Source organism: Antechinus flavipes, chromosome 3 (genome assembly GCF_016432865.1).
Source record: "Antechinus flavipes isolate AdamAnt ecotype Samford, QLD, Australia chromosome 3, AdamAnt_v2, whole genome shotgun sequence".
NCBI lineage: Eukaryota > Metazoa > Chordata > Mammalia > Dasyuromorphia > Dasyuridae > Antechinus > Antechinus flavipes.
The window spans coordinates 165,528,050-165,546,881 of record NC_067400.1 but is presented as its reverse complement, the minus strand read 5'-3'; the positions used below and the strand labels follow the sequence as shown (position 1 = coordinate 165,546,881).

Genomic DNA, 18,832 nt, shown 5'->3' with positions numbered 1-18,832 from the left:
AATAGATTTAATAAGAATTTAAAAAAATCTATTTCATAACAGTCAATGAAACAGTTCAGGAATGGTGACGTAAAGTAATATTGCATTGGCATAAAGCAGAAGGTAATAGTCCATAACCAGGATCCATAAATATAATTGTTCCCTGATGCTTTATTATTTAATTGAATCTTTAAAATGAAATAGTGAAGGTTTGCTAATGAATTATGCTCAAAAGGGTTCTTTTTACCTGGATATATCCTTATATAGAGGAAACATATCACAATGAATAAAATGCTGGACCAGGAGTCAGGTTCTAATCTGAACTCAAATCCTTACTAGTTATGTGAACTTAGGCAAGTCTCTTAATTTTTTGCCTCAGTTTCCTCAACTGTAAAATGAGAATAATACTGTTTTCCTTACAAGGTTGTTGTTAAGATAAAATGAAACAGTGGATATAAAGCACTTAGCACAATGATATATATATTAGATGTATATAAAGCGTTTCCCCTCCCCTATCTGGAACAGTCATCAAAGCAGTATAGTATAGTGCTGAGATTCTCAAAACATGGTCTTGGGCACCCCAAAAGGAATCCAATATATTTTCTGAGGATCCAGGAGGGCTATACTATTTTCATAAGTATAAAGGAGCTTGATAAATAAAAAACGTGAGAATCACTGGTATAATGGATGTTGAATCTGCTTTCAAATAAGGAAAACCTAAATTCAATCTCTTTATATAGAACATATTGGTTGTATGACCTTGCACAAGGCATTTAATTTCAGTGCTACTGAAACCTATCAGTTGCTGAATTGTTGCTGATTTCCTTGGTAGATCAGGTTTTTTTCCACCAGAAATTTCCTATACCAATAAAATCACAATTCTACTCTCAAAAAAAAAAAAAAAAAAAAAAAAGAAGTGTAAGTAAAACAATACCTCCCAAATAAATGAATAAAACATTCTCTCTGGATGATAAAAGCTTGTCTATGAACCCACCTGAAGGTTTTTCTTCATTAAAATTAAGAAGATTTGGGTTGGCCTGATACATCAATAGAAGTTTCACAAGGTTTGTCTGGAATATGAAAAATAACAGATTTATGAAATACAATTGAGTTTCAAATAGCAAATTTAGTTAAATAAATATCCGATTATCATTGAAATACAAAATCATAGAATTAAAAAATTGGAAGGAAGAATCTCCAATATTTCTTCATAGTGACACCTAGGGTATCCAAATGTTTATTCTTCATTCACAAGCTCATTTTCCCTCCTTAAATCCCTTTTGTGGTTTTTGAGAATATGCTATTTTTATTCTATGATTCCTGTGATGATTACACTTTCATTTTTAAAAATAATTTCTCAAGACAATTGTAGTGATAGAACTTATTTACATAAAGATAAACCTTTTTAGGATGTCTTTCAAATCTGAATTTTATTTTATAAGGTTTCGTGGGTATTGCTCTTCCATAATCTTTTTTAATGATTGCCAGATCATCACCTGGAAGTAAAGTCCTAAATGGGCTAATGTAAAAAAATGATGGGCTGAAGAAATAGAAAAATGATAACAAAAATAATTTCTTTTAACATTATCATGAAACTTTGGTATCTACAAAGTATGGTATGGGCAACAAAATCAACATGGAAGTTATTTTAACTCAACCACTGGCCACAACCTCCTCTTTTTTTAGTATGTAGGAAAGGGAATGCTAGATAATTTCCTCCAATTTAAAGCTATGCCAAAAATCATCAGACTAGGCAAACAAAATGAGAGATTTTCTTTTTTTTTCTCAAGAATCATGCCTTGAAATTTATTTAGCTCATGGTTACAAGTCTAGGAAAGTAACTTTTCACAGCCTTTGGTTAATTAGAAAAAATAACACTACTACCACCATCACACCACCTTACATTTTGTAGCAATTAGAAGTTTGCAAGGTACTTTACATATATTATGAGCTACATTTAAACCTCATTATTCATGAGTAAAGTTAACTTGACAAGGTCAATATTTAAACAAAAAGAAATACAGATAACTTCATTTTTTAATGGAATAAGTTTTCATAGTATTCTAAAACTATGACATTGGCAAGTTCTGTTCCCTTAAGATTTTCATATAGCCAATGCTGTCTGTAATAGTACAATAGTTTGAAGTGTTCAAAGTGAGTAGACTTTAGAAATATCACAAGTAAAAGAGATAAGGGGAAATCTGGGTCTATCTGTGCTGAATTAAATCAAGTCTGAAGACCTAGTTAAGTTTCAAAAATGAAACAGAGAGGAAAGCATCAAAGGGAATGATTGTATGAAAAGGAAAGATATGACAAAAATAACTCATAAAGTACAGAATAAAATGATTTGGAGGTGACATATCAGAATAGGCATACCAGTAGCATTGATATAAACTCCTAAAGGGTCTAAGGTAGAAAAATGATGGGCTGAAGAAATAGCAAAGGGATAAAAAGAATAGATTTCTTTTAACATTATCATGAATCTCTAGGAGCTACACAGCATGACATGGGCAGCAAAAATCAAGATTTTTCTATTTTTTAAACTGCAAAAATCATTTCTTTCTAAGCCTAAAAATACTTTCCTGAAATTGGCATTGGCACAATGGCTTTGACAAAGAAAAAGCAGGAGAAAATAAAAAGGTGTGAGAATTTAAGGAAAGCACTATATGAAGGTCCATCATTGTGAAATCTTAAATCTCATTCTTTTTTTTTTTTTTTTACTATACAAAACAGTAAGGTACTTATGTATAGTTTTTTCTGAAATATTTTCTATCCTTCCTCTGCTATAATTTCACCCCAACAATTTCAAATCTGAGTATGTAATGTTTAATGATGACATACTTTCTTGAATAGGATTTCTTGATACTTAGTCTGAACTTGTCACCTTTTTAACTTATAAAAATAAACATTTCCCATGGGAAATTCTCCCATGGAGAAATTAGGTATCTCTGTTTAAATGTGTTCATGAGCTGCTCTTTCCATTTAAGAAAGTCACTGCTTCCAATTCATTCCTAATTGGAAGTCACTGATGCAATTACCAAGACTGAGATATTGAGGTCAGTGCTAATTTCAGTTGCTTCCTATTTTTTGTCCTTATCCATATTGAGCTTTTGTAGCTTAGTTAATTCAAACTCATTTTCTCTTCGTGTTTTGAATCAAGAGGATAAGATCTATTTAGTAGGATTCTTAGCTTAATTTAGATTCACTTCTACTATTAACATGGTTTTATAATAAACAGAGGAATTCCATGGGACCAATATCCACAGCATGATAAATATACATCAAAATTTTATATGTAGTCTGTTTCTTTAAAGGAGATTTTAAAAGATTAGCATAAAGGTTAATTAAGTAGAAATATAAATTTGCACAAAGCCCTGGTTATGTGTCTCTGTGATTCTGAATAATATAACACTTTTACTATGTATTAGAACATCAAAAAGTAGTGCTAAAGCCTAAGCCCTGGATTAATTTTCAGGATATAAATTAAAAAAGAAACAATCCAATGAGAGTTATACAATTCCATTTCAAAAGTATAGTATTATTCTATCTATAATATGCCATTAAAATTATACACACAAATACATAAAATGTTTTTGATTCATACCATTTGAAAATATATGATGATATATTATGATAGCATGCTAGGAAATGCAGATTTTATGAACAGCATATATCGATATCTATGTGTATATAGTTATATATATATATACACATTCATATAAATATGTACACACACACACACACACACACACACATATATATATATATATATATATACCCAAGAATGTATATTCCTAAGACATTCATAGTCTAATATGTAAGGAGACATTAACACAGGTAAATGTATAATACAGGGTATATGGGTATATGAAATAGAAGATGGCCTCAAACAGCAGTAGGAAGCTTTATCGGGAAGGTAATAAATACTTTATATGTGTGGCCCTGGGGAATGGGTGAGCAAATCTAGAAAAGCTCTTTGAAACAACTGGCAATTGAACTTAGCTTTAAAAGAGAAATGGTAATTTAACAGATGAAAGTGGGAAGAAGGAGTTCATGAGATGGAGAAAAGCTTGAGCAAAAGTATGGAGGTAAAAGAGTCTAATGTAGGTTCTGGAGATAAAGAGTGCTCCAATTTGACTGAAGCATGGAGTTTATGGAAGAAAATACTATTCCAGTGTCACAGTGTTAGAGGATTCACAATCCACAATAAAGATAAAAAATAGAACTATTTTTATAGAAAATGAGAATAATAAAGTAAGAAAAAGCTGCTGCTGGAGGATGGAATTTTAAAGTCCATAAGTATAATTAATTCCCAAGGTGTAATGGGCTGAGGCTTGAGTTGATGCACTGAGGTCCTAAGCATGTGAGGCTAAATAGTAATTGGACCATACTCTATTAATATATATGCTTGGAGAAAGAATGGCCCCCACCTGCTCTTTGTGCCAGTCCTGATGTGTTATATAGGAAATGACATTTTTGGTGGGTGGAGGCAAGAGAGTGGAAAGGGAAGCGGAAGGAGAGACTGCTGGCTGGCGTCTTGACACAGCTGCTCGCATTGCTATTGCAATAGGCCTTTCATCTCCAATCCCCCTCTGCTAGCTGGCTTCCTGTCGCAACTGCCCATATTGCTATCGCAATCTTTCTTACCCATATTGCTATCGCAATCCTTTTTCACCTCTTCACTTCAATAAATATTGAAGATTTTTCTTTTAACCTGAATCCCTGATTCCAGCTGATTTTAAATACGCAGTCATCACACCAAGAGGGTGAAGTCTAAATTGAGGTGAAAACAGAAGACCTTGGAGTTGAGGAAATTTGGAATTCTGTAGAAAATTTGCTAGGAGGATGATCAAAATTATTTAGAATCAGAAAAACTTGGGTTTGAGTCTGCATAATCGTACTTATCATTTGTGTGAATTTGGTTAAGCAAGTTAAATTTCTAGTTTTTTTTTTTTTAATCTTAGTTTCCATATCTGTAAAATTAAGGGACTGGACTGGATACTCTTCAAGGTCTCTTCTAACTCATAACTATGTCTCATTAAGAAATGTTTCTTATTGCCTTCAAAAGGCGATCAAAACAAGTGTAAATTATTCCTCTCTGAGAAGAATCTATGCTTCTTTGATTTAGCTACCTTTTGTTACTTTACTTTCTGGTTTTATTTATAATGAGGTTCAATATAGGCTATAATAAATTTTCAATATAATAGCCAAAATTATCTTTCTAAGTGATCAGTCTGTCAATATTACTCTCTTCCTTGAAATCTTCATTGGTTCTCCATTTTATTAACTATAATGGACAAACACCATAAGCTGGCATTTAAAAGCAGTAGAGTATAGGCCCCTGGCTCTAGAAATGTCTATACACTTTTATTTCATACTTATCCCTTTCAAAATTCTATATTCCAACTAAACACAACATTTCTCTAAACTAGATCAGTTTGATCTTTGGCTTTTTAAAAAATCTGTCCTCAGAAGACTTTTTATGCCAGTGATACCTCCATAGTTGAAGCAATCTCCTCCTGTGAATTCCTTCAGAGAACTTCATTTGAGAAGATGCTCATGCCAGTCATATTTAATTTGGGTCAGCTCAGCTGTTAGAGTTAAAGTTAGAGTTAGGGATGGGACTTATCTGATTTTTCTACCTATCTTGAACTTAAGTACCTTTCTTGTCCTTTTCAGTTTCCTTTTATATGACATCTTCCCAAATTAAGATATAACATCCCACCAGAATTTGTATTATATCAAGGTAACTTTGAGGGATCCAGCATCCCTTCAACATTAGGATAAAGGATTCAAGTAGAATTATTCAAGGATATTATTTTAGTATAATTCAAACCTTTCTCAACTTGTTAAATGAATGGGTTTACTTGAAATTTGGTTGTATGGACTTTAACTGTTTCATAGATGCTGTGTTATAGTTGGTTCCCAGGATGACCCAACCTGAAGTTGTTCTGAATAATACTGTTTAGCAAAAACATCCCCAAAATGTTATAAGTAAACATTGCTATAAATCAATGAAACTCTGTAGTATAATATCACTGCAAAGATAGGTCTCCACATATAACATAGTTTCTATGGAATTGATTTTCCCCTTGTAAAGTAATTTTATTTATTGTTGGTTTTATAGGATGAATTCATGAAGCTACCACAATATCGAACAATTGTTTTTTGGGGAAAATACACCGAGTTCCACTTAGGCATACCAAGATCATAACTAACTCATATCACAGTTATGGCAGTAAAAAAAGAAACTTTCCTATCACCAAACCACATTATATATCTGTTAGGTAGTAAGCACCCATCCCATTCCTTCCAAGTTAATGGTCTTGTTTTCTCTGTTTCTTGACAAGGCAGCATGATATAATTATTAGTTTGGTATTATGATACTGAGGCTTATATCCTGACTCTGTATTTTACTGTTTAAACATGAGCAACTCTTTTATTCTCTCTAAGTCTCAGTTTTTTAAACTGAAAGATAGGGTTGGAATGGATAATTTCAGAGAATCTTTCCAATCCTAAAGTTGTGATTTTGTGAATTAGGAATTGAAATGAAGAGAAAATTATGATATAAAGACCTGGACCAAGATAGGGTATGTAATGAAAAAGGAGATGATGGAATGAGGAAAAGGGCAGAGAAGGTAGTAGGGATAGTGGCAAGATGTAGTTTTCATTTCCTTTATTTTTCTCCTTCTCTTCTAGTTGGTGGTAAAGAGTAGAGTAGTGATGACAAGAGGAACAAAAACTGAAAGTTATTTTCTTCCAAATGATTTTATATATTTTACCATTTTTAGCCTCCTAAACTCTAGAATGTAATAAGAAATAGGCTAAGATGGGAAGGGAGTAAGGTAGATATTCTCATTTTCCAAATTCCTTCAATTCTCTCTCTTTACAAAACATTCCTCTCATTGAATGCTCAATCATCCATCCCAAAAGTGTTGTTGTTAATGCTGCCTTTATTTTCAAAAATGATTGATGATAGTGGGCATAAATGAAGCAGAGTTGCATAAAGTCATCAGCCTTACTCATTGTTCCAGGGTCATTGAAATCTAGTGGCAAAACAAAAGTCAGGATTACTGATGAGAGCCCAGGATGCAGTGAATGACCTTGGTGTCTATGATGCCTGACCATACTGTAAGTGCTCTATAGCTCCTGATTCAGCTGCCTTCATAGCCATCGGAACAAATTGTTTTCATCTGTCCATTCTGCTAGGGGAAGTTTTTACATGTTTGGGTAGACACTCCCCTAATTCACCAATGAGTTTGAGAACTGTTGGGTTATCCATCTGCCAAGACAGCTTTACTAGGATGTAGTCACTGAGCACTCTACCGCTTCATAAAGACACAGGTGGGGGTGGGGGAGGAGAGGAATGGAGAGAGCCAAGATGGTGGAGAGGACACAGGGTGTTTCTGAGTTCTTCTTTACCCTCAAACTATTTTTATGAAACTCAGTCTTGGAGTTAGTGCTTAACTGTCAAAACCCATAAATATTGGGTGTACAACACATTACCAATAGAAGATAATCTCAAAATTCACCAGAAAAAGTTTGTTCTTGCTGTTTCACAGGGACAGAACAGGGCTAGGCCAGGCACAGACTCAGGCAAATAAGCAATGAGTGCACAATGAACAGCACATACTGAGCAGACCAAAGCGGGGAGGGGTGTGGTTTTCTCCAGCAGAAAATCTGCAGGGAGAATGCTATCACAGTGTTGGCTAATCTGCTCTGGCAGCAAGCCAGTAGATCAGCAGAGAAGCTATAAACACAGAAAGTAAAGACTATAACCCCAAAATACTAGAGTCTCTGGGACCTGGCCATACCCACCCAGCACCAGGAGGGATTCAGCACAATCTCAGCATGCAACCACTAATCCCAGTGCAGACACCAATCCCAGCACAGATGCCAATCCCAGCACAGTTGCTGTCTTTTGCTCCTGCTTCACTGATACTTCCTGTTGTCTGTAGAGGAAGCCTGGAAATACCCCACTACTCCATAAGTAGACTGCAGCGTTTGTTTGTTTATTTGTTTTCTGTTAAAATGAGTAAAAAGGCAAAGTGGGTTCTAACTATAGATAGCTTCTATAGTGAAAGACAGAAGATTTCAAACCCTGAGGAGACTAAAAACAGTTTGTCTCTTGATCCAAAGGTAGGGAGATCTGGTCCCCACTACATAAGGCTCTCATAAAAGAAATTTAAAAGGCTCTTAAAAGAGAGCTAGAAGAAAAATGGGGAAAGGAAAGGGAAGCTTTGCAAGAGGGTCTGAATAAGGCATGTAACTCATTAAAAAATAGAGTGGGAAAAGAAAACAAATCCCTGAAAAACAGAATTAGTGAATTGGAAAAAGAAAATAACTCCTTAAAAAATAAAATTGTAGAAATGGAAAAAAATTACATAGAACAAAACAACTCATTTAAAAACTCAACTGGACAATTACAAAAAGAAATTTAAAAAGTAAATGAAGAAAATAATTCATGAAAAATCAGAATTGAACAAATGGAAACAAATGATTCAAAGAGATACCAAGATTCAGTCAAGCAAAACCAAAAAAAAAAAAAAAAAAGTTACATACCTACTTGGGAAAACAGACCTGGAAAAAAAGATCTAGGAGAGATAATCTAAGGATTATTGGACTCCCTGAAAATCATGATGAAAAAAAGAGGTTAGATACTATTTTTCAGGAAATCATCAAAGAGAACTGCCCAGATGTTATAGAAACAGAAGGTAAAATAGACATTGAAATAATTCATTGATCACCTACTAAAAGAGATCTCACAATTAAAACTCCAAGGAATATTGTGGCTAAATTCCTGAACTATCAGACAAATAAATACTACAGGAAAAAAAAATTCAAATACTGAGGAGCCACACTAAGGAATACTCAAGATCTAGTAGTGTCCACATCAAAGAATCGAAGGGTCTGGAATCTGATATTCCAAAAGGCAAAGGACCTTGGTATGTAGCCAAGAATAACTTACCCAGTCAAAGTGAGCATTTTCTTCCAGGGAAGAAGAAATTCATTGAAATAGGTGAATTCCATTTATTTTTGATGAAAAAACAGAACTAAACAAAAAGTTTGACCCCCAAATATAGGACTCAATAGAAGCATTAAAAAGGTAAAAAAGAATTCTTGAGAACTATATTTCTGTTAAGGATATACATAAAGAGTACATGTATAATTTGGTTGTACTGTTATAATATAAGAAAGTATCTAGAGGTGGAAAGGAAATTGTACCAGAAAAAGGGAAAAGTGGAGGTACTACATCCTACAAAGAGGCAAAGGAAATCTATTATATCTGAGGGAAAGAAGGGTGGGGGATGAACATAATGTGAATTTTACTCTCATCAGAATTAGCTCAAAGAGAAAATATTAGGCATATTCCCTTTACAGAGAAACTTCTCCTACCTCATTGAAAAGTGGGAGGGGAAAAGTGAAAAGGGAAGGAGTAGGCTAAATAGAAGGGAATACAGAAATTGTAAGGGAGAACATTAAGAAAGAGGGAGGGACTCTAAGGGGTGGGGGAATCCTAAAGAGGGAAGGCTGCATGAAGTAAGTGGTACACATAAATTTAATACTGGGGAGGGAGGTAAGGAGGAAAGGGAAGAGAAAAGCATAATCTGGGGTTAACAAAATGGCAGGAAATACAGAATTAGTAATTTTAACCATAAATGTGAATGGAGTAAATTCCCCCATAAAGTGGAAGCAGATAGCTGACTGAATTAAAAAATACTCCTACCATATGTTGTTTATAGGAAACACACTTGAAGCAGGGCAATACATATACAGTCAAAGTAAAAGGCTGGAGCAGAATCTACTCTGCTTCAGGTGAAGTAAAAAAGCAGGGGTAGCCATTCTAATCTCAGATCAAGCAAAACCAAAAATTGATCTAATTAAAAGAAATAAGGAGGGCACTCTAAGGGCACTATATCTTGCTAAGGGATAGCATAGATAATGAAGCAATATCAACACTAAACATATATGCATAAAGTGGTTTGGCATCTAAATTTTTAAAAGAGAAGTTAAGTTTGCTGCAAGAAGAAATAGACAGCAAAACTATAACAGTGGAAGATCACAACCTTGCACTCTCAGAACTGTAAAGGGCAGAACTCTGGAGAAGTATACTTAAGATTCAGTATGATTGATTTAAACAAGGTGTTAACTCAGTGGAATTGATAAGACAATGGTTATGTAGGTTAACATGTGAGTTCTCTAGTTCAGTATGATAATTGGTTTATACTCAGTATACTGTAATGATGTAATTGTAATAGAGAATATAAATTGGGACAAACTCAGCTAGAGACATACATATTCAGAGAAGCAAAGGACTAGAGAATGGAGCCAAGCTCTCGGACTTAATGAGATATTCCATCTTCATCAGACTTGTGGTGCCTCTCCCGCTCCCTGCACTGAAACCAAGGCCCATCTGAAGGGCCTCCAGAAAGCTAGCTGAGCCCCAGGCAAGGAGACAATAAAGACTTTTGGACTTTATCCTTGGCTATTCTCATGGTGATTAGTCTGCTGAAATGAAAGCTGGTACCAAGACCTCCAGAAAACTAAACCAGAACATTATACAGAACTAGATAAATAAAACCACAAAATAAATAAGACAGAAGTTACAGAGGTGATTAGAATCCTAGAAAAGTTAGGTATGATAGATCTTTGGAGAAAACTAAATGGAGACAGAAAGGTGTATACTTTCTTCTCAGCAGCTCATGAAACCTATACAAAAATTGACTATATATTAAGACAGAAAGACCTCAAATTCAAATACAAAAAGGCAGAAATGGTAAACGCATCCTTTGCAGATCATGATGTAATAAAAATTACATTCAATAAAAAGCCAGGAGAAAATAGACCAAAAAGTAATTGGAAACTAAATAATCTCATCCCAAAAAATGAATGGGTGAAACAGCAAATCATAGACACAATTAATAATTTCACCCAAGAGAATGACAATAATGAAATGACATACCAAATATGTGGGATGCAGCCAAAGTGGTAATAAGGGGAAATTTTATATCTCTAGAGGCCTACTTGCATAAAATAGAGAAAGAGAAAATCAATGAATTAGGCTTGCAACTAAAAAAGCTAGAAAAGATCAAATTTAAAACCCACAATCAAAAACTAAATTTGAAATTCTAAAAATAAAAGGAGAGATTAATAAAATTGAAAATAAAAAAAATATTGAATTAATAAATAAAATTAAGAGTTGGTTTTATGAAAAAACCAACAAAATAGATAAACCCTTGGTAAATTTGGTTAGAAAAAGGAAAATTAAATTGCTAGTGTTAAAAATAAAAAGGGAGAACTTGTCACTAATGAAGAGGAAATTAGAACAATTATTAGGAGTTACTTTGCCTAACTTTATGCCAAAAAAATTTGATAACTTACATGAAATGGATGAATACCTTCAAAAATGTAGGTTGCCCAGATTAATAGAGGAAGAAGTACACTGGTTAAATAGTCCCATTTTAGAAAAATAAATAGAACAAGCTATTAAGCAACTCCCTAGGAAAAAAATCCCCAGGACCAGATGGATTTACATGTGAATTCTACCAAACATTTAAAGAACAATTAACTCCAATGCTATTATACACTATTTGAAAAAAATAGGAATGGAAGGAGTCCTACCAAATTCCTTTTATGACACAGACATGGTACTGATACCTAAACCAGGTAGGATGAAAACAAAGAAAATTATAGACTAATCTCCCTAATGAACATTGATGCAAAAATCATAAAGAAAATATTAACAAAAAGATTACAGAAAACCATCCCCAATATAATACACCATGACCAAGTAGTATTTATACCAGGAATGCAGGGCTTATTCAATATTAGGATAATTATTAACATAATTTACTATATCAATAATCAAATCAACAAAAACCATATGATCATCTCAATAGATGCAGAAAAAGTATTTGATAAAATCCAACAACCATTCCTATTAAAAACACTAGAGAATAGAGGAATAAATGGGCTTTTCCTTAAAATAGTCATTAGCATCTATTTAAAACCATCAGTAAGCATCATATGTAATGGACATAAACTAAAACCATTCCCAATAAAATCAGAAATGAAACAAGGTTGCCCACTATCACCATTATTATTCAATATACATAGAAATATATTCATATATATATATATAGAAATGCTAGCTTTGGCAATAAGAAATGAAAAAGAGATTAAAGGAATTTGAGTAGGTAATGAGGAAACCAAATTATCTCTTTGCAGATGATATGATGGTATACTTAGAGAACCCCAGAGATTCTACTAAAAAGCTATTAGAAATAATTGACAACTTTAGCAAAGTTGCAGGATACAAAATAAATCCACATAAATCATCAAAATTTTTATACATCACTAACAAAATCCAACAGCAAGAGATACAAAGAGAAATTCCATTTAAAATAATTGTCCATAGTATAAAATATTTAGGAATCTGCCAAGGGAAAGTCAGGAACTATATGAGCAAAACTACAAAATACTTTCCATACAAATAAAGTCAGATCTAACCAACTGGAAAAATATTAAGTGCTAATGGATAGGTCAAGCAAATATAATAAAGATGACAATACTACCTAAACTAATCTATTTATTTAGTGCTATACCAATCAGACTCCCAAGAAACTATTTTAATGACCTAGAAAAAATAACAACAAAATTCATCTGGAAGAACAAAAGGTCAAGAATTTCAAGGGAACTGATGAAAAAAAAATCAAATGAAAACGGCCTAGCTGTACCTGATCTAAAACTATATTATAAAGCAATGGTCATCAAAATTATTTGGTATTGGCTAAGAAATAGACAAGTTGATGAGAGGAATAGCTTAGGTTCACCGGACAAAATAGTCAATGACTATAGCAATCTAATCTTTCAGAAACTCAAAGACCCCAACTTTGGGGATAAAAATTCACTATTTGACAAAAACTGCTGGGAAAATTAGAAATGAGTATGGCAGAAACTAGACATTGACCCACATTTAATACCATACACCAAGATAAGATCAAAATGGGTTCATGATTTAGGTATAAAGAATGAGATTATAAATAAATTAGAAGAACATAGGATAGTTTATCTCTTAGATATGTGGAGAAGGAAGGAATTTGTGACCAAAGAAGAACCAGAGATCATCATTGATCACAAAATAGAAAATTTTGATTATATCAAGTTAAAAAGCTTTTGTAGAAACAAAACTAATGCAGATAAGATTAGAAAGGAAGGAATAAACTGGAAAAACATTTTTACAGTTAAAGGTTCTGATAAAGGCCTCATTTCCAAAATATATAGAGAATTGACTCTAATTTATAAGAAATCAAGCCATTCTCCAATTGATAAATAGTCAAAAAAATATGAACAATTTTCAGATGATAAAACTGAAACTATTTCTACTCATATGAAAAAGTGTTCCAAATTATTATTGATCAGAGAAATGCAAATTAAGACAACCTTGAGATACCACTGCACACCTGTCAGATTGGCTAAGATGACAATAAAGGATAATGATGAATGTTGAAGGGGATGTGAGAAAACTGGGACACTGACGCATTGTTGGTGGAGTTGTGAACAGATCCAACCATTCTGGAGAACAATTTGGAACTATACTCAAAACGTTATCAAACTGTGCATACTCTTTGATCCAGAAGTGTTACTACTAGGCTTGTATCCCAAAGAGATATTAAAAAAGGAAAAGGGAAATGTATGTGCAAAAAATGTTTGTGGCAGCTGTTTTCACAGTGGCTTAGAAACTGGGAATTGAATGGATAGCCACCAATTAAAGAATAGCTGAGTAAATTGTGGTATATGAATGTTATGGAATATTATTATTCTGTAAGGAATGACTAGTGGGATGAATATAGAGAGGCCTGGAGAAATTTACATGAACTGATGCTAAGTGAAATGAGCAGAACCAGATCATTATATACTTCAACAACAATAGTATATGAGGATCAATTCTATTGGAAGTGGCTATCTTCCACAATGAGAGGATTCAAATCACTTCCAACTGATCAGTGATGAACAGAACCAGCTACACCCAGGGAAAGAACACTGGGAAATGAGTTCAGACCACAGCATAGCATTTACACTTTCTGTTATTGTTTGCTTTCATTTTTGTTTTTCTTCACAGGTTATTTTTACCTTGTTTCTAAATTCGATTTTTCTTGTGCAACAAGTATAAATATGTATGCATATATTGTATTTAACATATTTAGCATGCATTGGAGTGCCTACCATCTATTAGAAGGGGTGGGAGGAAAGGAGGAGGAAAAAAGTTGGAACAGAAGTTTTTTCAAGGGTCAGTGTTGAAAAATTACTCACGCATATATTTTGTCAATAAGAAGCTATTTAAAAAAAAGACACAGGTGAGAGTTGGGTGATAGGTGGACACAAAGATAGATGAGCATCCCTAAGAGGGCCTTCACAAGGCCTCTCACCAGAGTTGCTAGTACTCCTTGCACCCCATCCTGGCATTACTAGATAGTATTTGGTCTACAGAGGCAAAGGACAGTGTTTTTATCCCTCTGGTTGAGATGGTAAGATAATTTAGATATAAATGGACCAAGGACTTTCAATGTTATAATTCTACAATATATGTAGAATATATTAGCTGGTAGGATAGATATATGGAAATGATGACAAGCATTACTACAATCTGTCTCTGATGTTTTAAGTCTCAAAGAAATCTATACAATTCTTTTTATACTAATGCATAGCATTGTATTGCTCTTTTGTTTTGTTTGGTGTCAGAGAATAAATTTTTCTTTCAAAACAACTTTCTGGTTATCTACTATTATAATCCAAGGAATCAAAGGAGATTTAGAGACTAGGCTTCAAAGCAGAAAGAAGAAAATTCATAACATATAGGCACATAATACTAGTAGGAGGAGGAAATGCTAGTATTTATATAATGTTTTAAGGTTTGCAAAGATCTTTGCAAATTTTGCCTTATTTGAAACTTACAACAATTTTGGAATGTAGGTGCTAAGCTGGTTAGAGATAAGGAAATTCCTAAGGAAAAGAGAGATTAAGTGATTGCATAGTCATACATATTGGAACTATCTAAGATTAAAATGAAATTCAGATTTTACAGATTTCATAACTGTTGGTTGAATTGAATTGATTAATTTTATCATTCTCATACATTAGACTCTTACATGATACTGTCTTAAGATTAATAGATTCTGCTTCATATAGTGTTTATATGTAACTGCAATGCAAAGAGAGTGGTGAATAATTCTCTAAATTTTTTGATAATACAGGCCTTTCCTCCAAGAAACTATAAAATTAATGCAAATAAACTAAAAAGGAATGGCAATCTACATTCTAAGTTGGGGAAAATTTATTTTAGATTCTTCTGACTATAGTTATAATAAAAGTAAACTGCAAAATAACAAACAAAATATAAAATATGAGGAAAAAAACAGAAATAAATGAGATCTTGGTCTCTGAAAGAGACAGAAAATAGAATATTTCATTACAGCGTTTCAAAATGACAAAAGATTAAATGAAAACAATACAAGAAGGTAATAGGAAACAATGCCTTAGGAAAGTCAAAGACATTCTTAAAAAGACTTCATCATAAATAGGCAAAATCATGTAAAAGAATTACATTTGGCATATGTAGAATTGTTCTATGATAAAGAATAAAATAGATACAAACATCTGCAAAATAAATCAGTGGAAAATCTATTTTAGAAGAACTAAAATATGAAATCATATGGATCCTAAAAATTGCATTTTCCATGAAGATATATCACCCCACAGTTATATTTATTTCACTATGTAAATGACTTAAATAATTGTTTTGCTCTTTAAATCACATAGCTGCTAATTAATTAAGAGTGCTTCATATTTTCATGGAATTTACATACACCACTTGATTGGATCCATATAATCACCCTGCATGGTGAAAATAATGCATTACCTTGATTTTATGACTCTGGAAACACCACCACAGTGTATGTAAATGCTTTACCTAAAGATGTATAAAAATTTAGTTAATGGTAGAGATAGGACTATAATCCATATTTTATGGTTCTCAATTTAGCAATACTTTGCCTCGCAATATTGGAATATGTTTATAGAGACCTATAGCTATTCCATGAAGAAATACAAAGTCCTATGAATAAATTCTGGAGCCACACCTCCTGCTAGAGCAGCAAACTTGCCTTTTAAAGGGCTTATCTTATAAAATATATTTGTATATAGATAGCTCTGAACACAATGTATAGTTATATAGGCTTTCTTGAAATGGTTATTTTATGTTTTGAATCCTCCCTACTGTTCTGCTGTGCATGTGGAAATGATCCTTTTTTGATTTTATATTTAAGTTTAAAATAAATAAATTTTAAAAATTAAATAAAATCATTTCACTCACCAAAACTGTATTTGTGTTACAATTCAAATTAGTGTCCTTTAATGCTTAAGATTATGTCGAAAACATTACATAAAGGCTTTTAAAGAAAGTCTTATAAATCTTATACTATTATGAGCTGATATTAAATTAGGTATTGCTAATATCTGAGTTGGTGTGGTGGGCTGGAACAAATATTACATTTGGCATCAGAGACCACGGGCTCTGCTATGAACACCTTGTGTGACCTTTAGAAAGTTACTTCAGCTCTATTTCATATCTATTTCATATTTCATATTTATTTCATATCTAAAAAAGGCACATGATTATACATCTTTCTGCCAATATGTGGAAAAATGTGTGATGAAAATGAATTATTTTCAGAATGCTTGAAAAATTTTCCTTTTCATCATTTATTCTCTGTATTCTCAGGGTATTTTAAATTTCATCAATTTTAAATATGCCTTATCTTAAAATTTGAGAGGGAAGAACATTTTTAATTGGCCTTTCCGAACTGATAATGCTTATTCCTCCATTACTAGATAATTAAAAACTTTCTACAAAAGAAATCTCTCCAACCTCATATCCTGTTTTCCCATCCCCCTTAACTAATTTTTTTCAGGCTCTATTTATTTATTTAATATTTTTTCCAATTACATTCAAAACAAAATTTAAAAAATACATTTCTTTCTAAAATTTTTGAGTTCTTAGGTTCTCTCCCTTATCCCCATCCAAAATTAAGAAACCACTTGTGAAATTATGCAAAACATTTCCATAAAAGTCAAGTTGTGAAAAAAACAACAACATAGATCTCCTACTGTAATGAAAATAAAAACCCTCAAAAAAACTTAAAGAGAGACAGAAAAACAGAGGCAGGGAAAGAGAATGCTTCTGTCAGTATCCAGACACAATCAGTTCCTTCTCTGGGTATGGCTATGGCTAAGAGTCCTTTAGAGTAGTCATGGATGATTGTATTGCTGAAAACAGCAAAGTCAAAGTCATTCACATCAGGTCTTTCTGAACATTGCTATTATCTTTTATACAGTACATTTCATTTTGCTTGAGTTCATGGAGGACTTTCCTTTTCTTTTTTTTTTTTTTTTCTGAGAGCATCTTGCTCATCGTTTCCCATAGAACAATAATATTCCATAATAAATACATGCCATAGATACACATGTTATTGAGTCACTCCACAGTTGATGGTTATCCCCTCAATTTGCATTTTTTTTTTGCCCTGAGAAGAGAATTGCTATGAATAATTTTTGTACATATAGGTCATTTTCCTTTTTTAATTTTTCCAATTTGGTATTCATGGCAAGTAGTGATGGTAGGTCAGAGGATATGCATTAATTTATAGCCTTTTGGACATAGATAGTATCATTTGATTATTTATCAATTGGGGTATGGCTCTTTTTTAAAAATAAATTTGACTCAAGGGGTAGCTAAATGGCACAGTGAATAGATCACCAGCCCTGAAGTCAGGATGATGTGAGTTCAAATCTGGTCTCAGACACTTAACACTAACTGTGTGACCTTGGACAAGTCACTTAACTCCAGTTGCCTGAGAGGAAAAAAGTGACTCAATTCCCTCTATGTTTGAGAAATGAAGTTTTATCAGAAAATTTTACTTCAAAATTCTTTTTATAACTATTATCCCTAATTATATTTCCTCCCCACATTTATTCTCTCCTTTCCACCTGTCCCTTCTCAAAAGAATTTTCATAGTGACCACTCCCTCCCTCAATATGCTGTCTCTTTTATCACCTCCCCCCATCCTATATCCTATTCTCCTCCTATTTTCCTGCAGGGTAAAATAAATGTCTATACCCCTATTGAGTATGTATGTTATTTCCTCTTTGAGCCAATTCTAATGAGAGTAAAATTGACTTTTTCCCTTTCTTCTCCCCCACTTTTCCTCCATTGTAAAAGCTTTTTCTTGCCTCCTTTTTTTTTTAATGGCATATAATTTATATAATTCCATTTCTCTCTTTCCCTTTTTCCTGGTACATTACTGAACTCACAACTGAACTTACAACTTCTAATTGCCATAATAATAAAAAAATTCAAATGATACCCAAGTATCATTTTCCCAAGTAGGGATATAAACAGATTGACTTAATTAAGATCCTTATGATATCAGTTTCCTGATTAACTCCTTATGCTTCTCCAGAGTCTTGTATTTGAAATACAAAATTTCTATTCAGCTCTGGTCTTTTCATTACAAACATTTGTAAATCCTCTACTTTTCTGAATGACCACCTTTTATTCTGAAGGATTATACTCAGTTTTGCTGGATGGGTGATTCTTGATTGCAATCTTAGCTTCATTGCTCTCCAAAATATCATATTCCAAGCACTCTGGTCTTTTAATGTAGAGGCAGCTAAATCTTGTGTTAGCCTAACTGTGGCTCCACTTTACTTGAATTGTTTCCTTCTGGATACTTGCAGTACTTTCTTCTTGACCTGGAGTTCTGGAATTTGGCTATAATGTTCTTGGGAGTTTTCA

At 33.0% G+C, this 18,832-nt stretch overlaps 1 protein-coding gene across 1 annotated transcript in view; it reads right to left on the bottom strand.

The window, feature by feature from the left end:
* MYO16 (myosin XVI) overlaps positions 1-18,832 on the bottom strand; it is a 722,870-nt gene that overhangs the window by 478,527 nt on the left and 225,511 nt on the right. The window contains exon 8 of the mRNA XM_051984178.1: positions 974-1,049. Within this exon, the coding sequence (XP_051840138.1) occupies positions 974-1,049 (76 nt within the window). The remainder of the gene's footprint in view (positions 1-973; positions 1,050-18,832) is intronic.